The 11,920-nt window shown below is 35.4% G+C and overlaps 1 protein-coding gene across 1 annotated transcript; it reads left to right on the forward strand.

Annotated features, from left to right (window-relative positions):
• Window positions 1–450: 450 nt before the first annotated feature.
• On the forward strand, window positions 451–1,515 carry LOC149200606 (uncharacterized). The gene has a single exon (XM_089399605.1). It carries the CDS (start codon window positions 548–550, stop codon window positions 1,268–1,270), a length of 723 nt encoding a protein of 240 aa, XP_089255731.1. The 5' UTR covers window positions 451–547; the 3' UTR covers window positions 1,271–1,515.
• Window positions 1,516–11,920: the final 10,405 nt, after the last annotated feature.

Genomic DNA, 11,920 nt, shown 5'->3' on the forward strand with positions numbered 1-11,920 from the left:
ATTCATTATACAACTAATTTTGTCTTAAACCCTGGCAAAAAAAACAAAAAAACTTTGGTATTCTTTAACCTCCAAGAAAAAAACACCTTTGGTATTCTTTAACCTCCAGGCAAATAAAAAGAAAACTTTGATATTCCTTAACCTCGGTTTATTATAAGTAGAAGCAATGATGTTAACATATACCAACCTCACACGTGATGTATATTATAACCACTAAATTTTACTAAATATTTCAGAGTAACACCATATTTTCATACATAATATATATTAATAATTTGATTATTTTATATGGAGGGATTAAAAGGTTGAAAACGAGAATCCAGTTGTTATTTTTTAACCTAAGAGATTAAGACGTCTAAGTATACTTTGATATTTAAAACCTCTGTTTATTAGCGATATAGCACAAGCGTTGAAAGCTGCTCTTCCCCCATTTATATAAATAAGCCAATGCACCCATAATTCTGGCCCAGCGATCCCAATATCGTCCACCTTCGCATTTAGTGAGAGGGAAAATAGGTCTGTCATTAATTGAGACTGCGCCTCCTTCATGGCGGAGCCGAATCCAAATCCAACAGCCAGAGATGATGAAAATCGGGGAGAGGACGAAGTATTGTTTAACGCCACCCGCCATGAGCATGAGCTCTTGCTGTTTGAGGGTCTTCCGGCGTACACATGCAGCGGCTGCAAAGAATACGGAGCCAACAAGGGTTACAAGTGTAAGATTTCTTCTGGTTCTTGTATGAATTTCACTCTGCACGAGGTCTGCGCCGCCGTCCCTGATGCCATCCAGCACCCGTTTCGCAGCGACGTGATCATCAAGTTTCGTTCCAAGACGTTTCTGAGGCATCACTGCAGTGCCTGCTGCGAGGTGATGAAAGGTTTTGTGTTCGAAACTGAAAGGCATAACACAAGGCTCCATCCCTTGTGTATGGCGCTTCCTAAAATACTCGACTACGGTCGGCACGCAAATCACAAACTCAAAATTGTGACGGGCGATTTAAAGGGGAAAGGCGATTTAAAGGGGAAAGCATACACTTGCAGCGCCTGCGATGGTTACATCGCTTGCGGTGGTTGGAGATATCGGTGCGAGGATGTGGCGTGTAAGGTTTACGTGGATCCGAGCTGCGCTAAAAATGACATTTTTGGACTCTCAGAGCATGGTATTCATCGAGTTGCATCCGTGGGTCCCACCACATCCACATCTGGCGGTAACAGAGCTGGTTTGGTTAAGTCAATCATCGATGGAGTAATAACTGTGCTGACCAGCTGAGGAAAGAATGGTAATATTTTAAAAAAGAATGGTAATGTTCTAGAAATTATTATAGCACATCTGGCGTTAAAAGAGCTGGTTTGGTGCAGTCAATCATCAGTGGAGCAGTAAGTGGGCTCTTCGGCTCATGAAGTAGTAATGTTTTAAAAATTACCATAGTTATGGGGCATCTTTATGTCACTGGTAGATTTTGGAAATATTTTGAAATTCGATAATGATGAGGGAGATTTCTAAATATTTTTAAATTTACAATAAATATAAATTTAGAAATGAGTATTTATTTTATTATGTTTTTTTATTTATTTTAGACTTAAAACATGAATATCTATATGTAAGTTTATGTAAGTTTTTGTTTGTTACTTAAGCTTCAGGACAGAGTATCTATTTGTAAATTTGAAATCATCTTTAGTGTGATTGTCTTGTAAATTTCATTCATAAAAATGAATATTTATCTGTAAGTTTGTAATCATTTTCATCTAAATTTGTCATCCATTCTGATTTTATCATTTTATCTTATTTTCTTGAGCTCTAGTTTTTAAAGCATCTCCCAATTAAAAGTCTTTGGTCCAATTCCCCTCTGTATTTTTTTGTGAACATAACGTCACTGATTTAATTATCCTCCATACCCTAAGAATTAAACCCATCATTAAGACAAAGAAAAGAGACATGCCTCAAATACTATTGCCACAAAAACATAGCAGTTAGCGGTCACCAATATCTGCACTCAAATTAAAAAATAAAAATAAATGATACATGGTTTTCAATTATCTTTCTGTACTTTTATCTTCTGTTGGATGCACATAACGCAGCGTGATTATTTTCGAGAGCCCGTACTTTAATTTTTTGTGGATTATATTAATAATTTATAGCGTCTCCGTAACAATGGTGAATGATAAAAAGCAAGAGGGGCAAAGTAGCCGTTTAAGGTTCAATCTACTGTTATATTTAAAATATTAGCGAAAATGACCTGGGGGTCGAATTTTATAGATGGATGGTATTATCATTATCATTGGATAAGAATGAGATGATAGGTTTTTTTATTTTAAAATTTTATTTTTATAGGTTGAAAAAGCAGAAGAAAACTTTTAAAATGGGGTATTTTAATATATATATATATATATATTCAATTTTTTATTTAATTAATATAACAAGAAAAATTCGAACAATCATTGTATTATATTAATTTTTAGAATTTGTTTTAATTTTAGTTATACTAATTTTTTATTTTAAATTACTTAAAATATAAACATTTATTTATTATAGGTGGAATGGCTTAGTGAATCTTTTACTATTTAATTATCTTATAAAATTATATATATATTTTTAATTTTAAATGTGAATTTAAAACTTGAAGTAATTTTAAATGATTTTAGTTTGAATTTTTTCTAATGTTTATTGTCTATTTTATATGTTTTTTTATAGTATAATTTCATTTAGGCTTTTGAGTATTTTCATTTATAAAGTGAAGCAATTTTAAGAAATTTAGTTTCAAGCTAGTGCATCTACATAAATTAAATGTATGATAAATGTACATAAATATTTAAAAAAACCTACTTTACTATGCAACTTACATTATTGAAATAATAAAAAATCATAAAAAATAACTAAGTTATATTTTTAAGTCTAGATTAACTTAGCTCCACATTGTGGCTTCAATTTCCTTAACTAATTATGCCTTAAATAGTTGATCTTTTGCAAATTTTGGTCTAGGTTTCTCCAGTTGGGGAGATATTGAAGAACTCACAAGATCATAGAAAATCCAAACTCTCTTAAGGAAATAGATTTATTAGATATAATATATCAAAAGTTGTTCACCAACAAATGCAACATAATTAGTGAATCAACGAAACATTCAAACAAATAAATTGGCATTCAAACAATCGGTTCCAATTTGATGAAATAAACAACTCAACATGCAACTCCTAGGAGGATACCAAAATTAGAATTTAGGAGCTCAAAATCTCATATTGGCACCTCTCATTAAGTAATAAGCACTCCTAAATATACCAAAACTCCACAAAGTCCTAAGTTTGTAGAGGCAAAAATGAAGATGAAAACCATAATGTTACAAAAACAGATCTAGAATTACAAATCATGAGAAGTGCATCCCTCTAAGGTAAGGCTTGCTACATGAAATTTAGCTCCAGGAATTATGAGTCAAATAAGGATCATAATCAACTGAAAGATCTAGAAAAATAACAATAAATGATCTTAGAGCTAAGAATGATAGTTGGTCCATTGGTCCATGGCTCAATCCACATTACAAGTTCGTTACAAGTTCTCCACTAGGGTCGATCTTGAGGGTGATGGAAATCCTTTATGGGATGAGAATCCTAGGATCACCATTACCAACAAATCCTTGTTGATTAATGCAGAGGAAATGAATGCCCTCATTGGTTATTTTCCCCATCAGATAGAATTTGCAATAGAGATTCAAGAGTCGATCATTCATTGTGAGCTATAGAATTTGGGGTCAGATTTGATTTCAAAATTTACTCTGGACTCCCTCACAAATCTCCTAGATCTAAATGAGAAGGTGGGGAAATGCCTAATGGTATACATGGAGGATATTTGCTTAATTGCTACCATAATACTATCACCAAGTACTCCATGTACATGTGGGAGTTGTAGGAAGCACTAGATGAGATTTCTAAAAACATTTCATGTAGCTGCATACATCACATGCTTCATGTGGTTGGTTCTATATTGCATGCAATAGATTATCTGAACCTATGGCTAGAAGAGTTCAACTTGCACAACTCCCAATGGAAAGTGCTTCAATATTGTTTCTCACATGCCACAACTCCTCATGGTTTTGATACCAAAAAGAGAAAAACAAAGACAATATAGAGAGATAGAATAACTATGCAACTTAGAGATTTTATTAATTGGAACACACACACATTCACATAATAAAGCCTTATTTTATGGCAATGGTATCAACATAGAAGATAATGATGATGTAGCTACAAATTAATGCTATATACTAACAACATTAACTAATTGATGCAACCTACGACTGCTACACCCTCACACCTTATCGAGACTATTTCACCCTTAAAAGCCTTTAAAGTTTCATGCCCTCATATACATATCGGAAGCGTTCTCATATGCTTTTTCTTTAAAAACCCGGGACCATACCTTTTTACCGCAATACGTAGAAACACGGGAAAATCAAACAAAACCCCGCTCTGAATGCTTTAACCGAAACTCAAATTTTATAAGCTCGCTTCTATAAATATCGGTGGATCCATCCTTTGGCCATCACCTTCCCACTGTCATTCCATATCTCCGATCTCTGATCGGTTGATCTGCGTTGTCTGATTCTTCTCCGATCTAACGGTTAGCATTGATCCCAAACATTTAAACTGATGCCAGTTCTCCACCGTCGATTTGCGCATAGCAGATCTGACAGTCCATATTGTATTTCGAGCAGATAATTTATACGGGGTTAACCGCCCAATAAAACGGTTTCCCTATTCACCTTCACTGCTACATGTCGAAGGGTGAATGGGATCCGGTGACCACCACTCAATACCATTTACAGTCCTTCCGCCATCCAAAATACCATACACTGTTACAAGACCACTTCCGCGATACAACGACCACGATTGATTGCGATTTGATAGCTACGATTTAATTGCATATCGCATGGTCGCAATCCTCCAAGCCAGGCTCTAGCCACTCTAAAGCGCTGATCTGATATTCTTACAGACCCGATAAAGTATAAAGCCTCTTCTATAAATGGTTCAAGTCCGGATTCCAAATTCGACTATGTTTTGCGCTCATTCTTAGGGTAAACTGGGGTTTTCACTTGCGGGACCAAAACTATGTAAAAAGATGTCGACGACCCACATCAAACAATGATATTTAAAATAAAGCCACAGTTGCTGTCAATCACACAACCTAGGCTTTTAAACATAACAAAACTAAGGAATAATCACCCGGCCTGAATACAAAGAATCTGAAAGCATACAAGGGTTTCCGCAGGCCCAACAATCAATTATAAACATAGCAATATCATTCATTCAACATAAAATGATTACAGAGTCTCGCCTTGGCCGATTACATAGATTAAAAGATCTTTGTTTCAATTACAATCCACACACTATTATGTGCTCTTGAATCCTTCCTCTTTGGCCTGATTCTTTAATTAGTGGCCTCTGTTCCTAAACTGCCCATAGGCTTACACTTCCCTCGTGAATCCTCTCTCTGTCTCTTCTCGACTCCCCCTTCCAGAAAAGAAATGAAATTACATATATGTTCCATCTAACAGTTTCATTCCACAAATGAAGGAATTCACTATATTTTAAGAAATCAAATCCTACTCTAACTAATCAATATAACTAATTGGCTTGATCTCCACACAGGGAGGATCACTTGCCATTTTATTCCCAATTCTATTCAGAATTAGGCAACAAATTAACCACTTACATAATTTGAAATTAATACAATTTAAATAACCAATTCTTCCTCCAAAATTTCATTAGCCACAACATGTGACCACACCATCACATTGTTGGCTAGGTCTAGATGCCCCTGCATCAGACTTCCAAGGTTAAAAATAATCATGATCTCTTGATCATGTGCTTCTGATCTGTGTTCTCCTGTATCCCATACTTTGTTCAGTAGTCTATCCTTGGTTACTGTTGTTGTTTGTTGTTCTCTCGGTCTCCATACTTTATGCTGTATTGCCCCACTAGCTATGCTCTCACTGTCTGCTACTGTCTTTTTGATGTATTTTACTGCTTTTTGCTCATCATCACAATTTATGTCAGGCTTCCACACTTTAATTTGCAGTCTACCATTACCTTCACCTGTATCATTATTTCCAGCCAATCTTCCTTCCTTCTTTTGTCCTCTATTTAGTTTATTGGAATGTTGTTGTATGAGTCTCCACAACTCATCAATTTCTTTGTCCACTTCACTTCTCAGATGATGAATACTATTCTTCTACAACTGATTGTGTTCTTGAATAAGAACATCATAATCCCTGTGCCAATATTTTTCCATATACATTTCTGAAATGTACAAATACCTTCTCCATTGATCCCCTGCAATAATTCCAGTTCCTTCTTCTGGTTTCTCATTCATGGCTTCATCACTTCTTACTTCAATTCCCAGTATACCTGCAACTCCACAAATTTCTTGAAAACTAAGAATTCTTCCTGCTTGCTTAGGTACTTGGAATACCTCTTCTTCTAGTAACTTAATTTCTGCACCCTTAAGGATCACGGCATCATATTTTTTTACTTCTGAAATGCCACTTTCAGCTTCTTCTTCATCAAGAACTCCCTGTTGTACAATATTATTCTTGTTATTCTCATCCCTTGAACTCATCTCCAGTTCAACAATTCCATACTGTAAATTCAACATCATTCCATCTTTCTGAGACATTCTGATCTCATCCTTCCTTACTTTGATCTGATCTTCAGAATCAACTCCTTGTTTCAAATTCACTTCACATTGCGTTGTTCCTGCATATAAATCTTCACCAGAATTAATCAATTCATTAAACACAAATGTTTTACCCTGATTCCTAATTATGCCAACATTTATGACAAATTATTTTCCATATAGTCCTTCATTACTCTGGCTTTCTTCAAGGTCAGTAATCTTCAATAACTATTTAATATCTACAAAGTCTTCTATATCAACCTTCAGTAGTTGTTCTCCTCTCGCTTTAGTCCTAAATAGTTGTCTAATATCTGCATAATTCACTACAACTATGTTTAATAGTTGTTCTTTCCTCCGCATCCCAAGATTATGTGAATTTCCATCTTCTAACTTCTGAAAAATCATGTCTTTGCTTTTCCTTTCCCTTATGACAACATTAAACAATTTCCTTACTTCAGTGTATCTTGCATTTACACACAAAATATTAGTTTCAAAACTATGAGACACCAAGGTCTTCATAAGATTCTCCATTTGGTTTGTATTAGCTTCATCAGTTTTCCTGAGAAAACTCTTTGTTCCATATTCATATGAATGGATCTCTTTCTTTCCAAACATTCCTTTGATCTCAATAATTCCTTTGCCATCCTCCTTTTGACTTATCCTTTGGATGTCATCTGACTGGACATCTTCCTTCACTTGACTGTAACTTTTCTCTTTATTCTTCATATGACTGTGGGTAGTCATCTTTTCACCTGTTAATATAACAATTTCCAATAACTACTTGTCTTCCCTCAAGTTTACATAACCTGCAAACACACAACAACTTTTAGTTTTCAGAATACAATACCATTCATCCTCTTTTGATGCTTCAAGCAGCAATCTTCCATCATAGGTTTTCTGGATTTTAGCAGATCCTTCTTGCTGTGACTCCATTCCTTTGAGTCTCTCCTTCTCTAACAAATCAATATGAATTTGTTCAAGTTCCCTGAACTCATTCATCAGCTTGCCATTCCACCTCTGTTGCAATAGCTTCCACTTGACTCTTTTCTTCGTTCTCCATCTATATCTTCGGTCTTCACTTGTCTTTCTTTGTACTGCCAGACTAATCTCTTGTTCTTCATTCTACTGCCAGTTGCTATACTTCTGCAATCTAATGCCTTCCTCAAATTCATTCTCATGTTGCTGATCATCTCCTTTAAATTGATGTTTTCTTCCATCTTTATCTTGCTAGATTAATTCTTTTGTCTCCTTCATGTCTCTGAGGACATAAATTCCCTGTTGTTCGTGATCTTCCATTTCACCTTCAAATAATCTCTGCTCAATTTCTCGAACTTCAACAACATATTTATTAATGTTGTCTCCCATACCTATAGTCACATCATTAACTAAAGAATCTGAACATTTACTTAATTCTATAAATGTTCGAGACATTTCATCTTTACCATGCATACTAACCATATCCTTTTCTTTATCAGGTTCTGAAAGCTTCATTTCTCCTTCAGGTTCCTTGAGCAATCTTTCTAAGAATTCTATTTCCATATGAAATCTCTCCAGCAATTCATCACAACTTCCATTCTCAACTTCATTCTTTTTCTGGCAATCCTCCTGAGTTATCATGTTTTCTGCACTATCATATTGCAAAGTTCTTTGATCAATTTCATCAGACAAATTCATTTGCTTACCTTCTTCGAATACTACTATGGCATTTTCATTAGATTTCTGGTCTATATCAACTTCATTTGACTGTTTCACACCAAACAGAATTTCATCTATGAATCTTTTTGCTGCAATAAAGTCGCACCTTCTTCCTCTAAAAGGCATCCTCCATCATACTTCACCTCAAGAGCTTCATTCCTGTTTGTGACAGTTTCACCAAACTCTCCATCATCCTCTGCATATCCTGCAAACATACACAAACTATGAGAATTGAAATCACAAGGCTTCATTGCCTCATCTACTCCCCTTGTCAACATATCTTCGAATTGTTCTGAACTATGCCAATAGTCTATGAGATCTTTAGTTGACCTCTCACTATCCTCTTCACCAAACATTTCACCTTGTTCTAGTCTACAAATGGAAACTTCCATTTCTGCTTCTGCTTCTCTGAGGTTTTCTATCAACCACTTTACCTGTTCTTGTTGCAACCTTCTCTGCAACTTAGGCCACTTCACTGGCTTCCTCTTCAAGACCCAACCTTGTCTTTGGTTCTCCTCTAGTAGCATTACTAACACATCGAGTTCTTCTCTTATCTCAGCTATTTCCTTGTCAATCTCTGCTTGACTCATCTGTTTCCTATGGATTGTTTGAGCACCCTTCTCATTCATCTTGTAGCCTTCTTCTGAATCTTCCATATGACTTTCCATAGCCATCTTCTCTTCTATGTGAGCTCTACACCTGCAACCAATCAACTTCCTTCTAAGTTGATCTTCTCACCAAGCTTCTCCTCTTCTTGGTCTCCAAGTCCTCTTTCTTTAGAACTTGCACTGAGCAATATTGCTCTCTCTAGTTGCTCCACTCACTTCTCTTAAGGACTCCTCTGTCCCTCTCTGTTCCAAGCCTCAGCTGGAATGAGGTTCTACTACAATCTCTAAGAACATCCAAAATTTCTTCTATAGTCTTACTACTGTAGTCCCGTGCCCAACATTGCCATTCATTCAACTGCGACAAATTTCATACCTTTTGTATCATAAATCTTCATAAGCAAAACATCCTTCTCATAGGAAATTTTCTTCCCTTCCCCTGCTCTGATACCAAAATGATACAACCATACGGCTGCTACACCCTCACACCTTATTGGGACTATTTCACCCTTAAAAACCTTTAAAGTTTCATGCCCTCATATACATATCAGAAGCATTCTCATATGCTTTTGCTTTAAAAACCCGGAACCATACCATTTTACCGCAATACATAGAAACACGGAAAAATCAAACAAAATCCTGCTCCGAACGCTTTAACCAGAACTCAAATTTTATAAGCCCACTTCTATAAATATCGGCAGATCCATCCTTTGGTCCATCACCTTCCCGCTGTCATTCCATATCTTCGATATCCGATGTCCAATTCTTCTCTGATCTAATGGTCAGCATTGATTCCGAACATTTGAACTGACACCAGTTCTCCACCGTCGATTTGCGCGTAGTGGATCTGACGGTCCATATCGTATTTTGGGTGGACAATTTATACAAGGGTTAACTGCCCGATAAAGCGGTTTCCCTATTCACCCTCGCTACTACGTGTCGAAGGGTGAATGGGATCGGGTGACCACCACTCAATACCGTTTACAATCCTTCTGCCATTCGAAATACCATACACTGTTACAAAACCGCTTCCATGATCCAACGGCCACGGTTGATCGCGATCTGATGGCTACGATTTAATCACATATCACATGGTCGCAATCCTCCAAGCCAGGCTCTGGCCGCTCTAAAGCGCCGATCCGATATTCTTACGGACCCAATAAAGTATAAAGCCTCGTCTATAAATGGTTCAAGTCCGGATTCCAAATCCGACTATGTTTTGCGCTCATTCTTAGTGTAAACTGGGTTTTTCACTTGCGGGACCAAAACTATGTAAAAAGATTTCGTCGACCCGCATCAAACAATGATATTCAAAATAAAGCCACGACTGTTGTCAATCACATGACCTAGGCTTTTAAACATAACAAAACTAAGGGATAATCACCGGGCCTGAATACAAAGAATATGAGAGCACAAGGGTTTCCACAAGCTCAAAAATCAATTATAAACACAACAATATCATTCATTCAACATAAAATGATTACAGAGTCTCGCCTTGGCTAATTACACAGATTAAAAGACCTCTATTTCAATTACAATTCACACACTATTTTGCACTCCTGAATCCTTCCTCTTTGGCCCGATTCTTCAACTAATGGCCTCTGTTCCTAAACTACCCGTAGGCTTACAATTCCCTCGTGAATCCTCTCTCTCTGTCTCCTCTCGACTCCCCCTTCCAGAAAATAAAGGAAATTACATATATGTTCCATCTAACAGTTTCCTTCCACAAATGAAGGAATTCACTATATTTTAAGAAATCAAATCCTACTCTAACTAATCAATATAGCTAATTGGCTTGATCTCCACGCAGGGAGGATCACTTGCCATTTTATTCCCAATTCTATTCAGAATTAGGCAACAAATTAACCACTTACATAATTTGAAATTAATACAATTTAAATAACTAGTTCTTCCTCCAAAATTTCATTAGCCACAAGATGTGACCACACCATCACATTGTTGGCTAGGTCTAGATGCTCCTGCATCACTAATTTAATATAGAAGAATGGATTAGTACAATATATCCCTCTAACTAACTCTAACATCCTATTATTCCTAATTTTATGGATGCATTTTAAACAATAATTCTTTACATTTTGTAGTGAATATGTACTAAATGCTCAGGAGTGAGATAGAAGTAGCTATCTCACATCTCTAATTACTACATTAAAATTGTTTTCTAGATTATGCAAAGAAATATATTTTCCTCTAAAACAATATATATTTGTTTAGCATTTATATGACACTGCATAAAGCACATTTTATTACCAATTTAAAATACATAAATTTTGTAGTGAATACTTGAGAGTGCTTATTTCACACTCATTAGCCAATCTCATTTTTTTATTGTTGGGAATGCTCATGAGTGGCTATCTCATTGTCTCTTCTTGGCTTTATTCAAATTATTTTCAAGGTTATGTAAAAATATCTATTTGCTTTTAAAAGAAACATATATTACAAAACTACATTTCTAATTTGTTTAGTATTTATCTGGCATTGCATAAACCACATTCTATTATCAATCTAAATTATATAAACATGTGAAATAAAAATATTATATATGTAGAATTATATTATTTGTAATATGTTTAATTATTTTGTAAATGCTTAAGGTTGTAAATTTATATGAAATCTATCATTGAATCATATTTCTTGTTTGTAAATCTAGTTATTGTAAGTGTTTAATTATGAAGATTTAAAAATTTTATAACAATATTTCACTTAATTTATTTCAAAATATAATCTATTTTTTTATTTGATAGGTTAAATAATAATGTTTGCACAAAAGCTAAATCATAGTTAATTGAAATAATTTATTAGTAGTGTTTGAGTTCTGTTAAGGCACTCCACCGTGATCAGGAGCTCTCTTAAGGCACTCCTTGATGTGAAGTCATTATTTCAATTCCCTTTGAGGTGATATCGTGGACATGATGAAGACGTAGTCCCACCAAGC

Source organism: Pinus tabuliformis, chromosome 2_1 (genome assembly GCF_031772625.1).
Source record: "Pinus tabuliformis cultivar Carrire ecotype Pingquan chromosome 2_1, CPIR1, whole genome shotgun sequence".
Classification (NCBI taxonomy): Eukaryota; Viridiplantae; Streptophyta; class Pinopsida; order Pinales; family Pinaceae; genus Pinus; species Pinus tabuliformis.

What these genes read in the sequence shown, in the direction of transcription:
- LOC149200606 (XM_089399605.1), top strand. Translation starts at nt 548, where the DNA reads ATGGCGGAGCCGAATCCAAATCCAACAGCCAGAGATGATGAAAATCGG.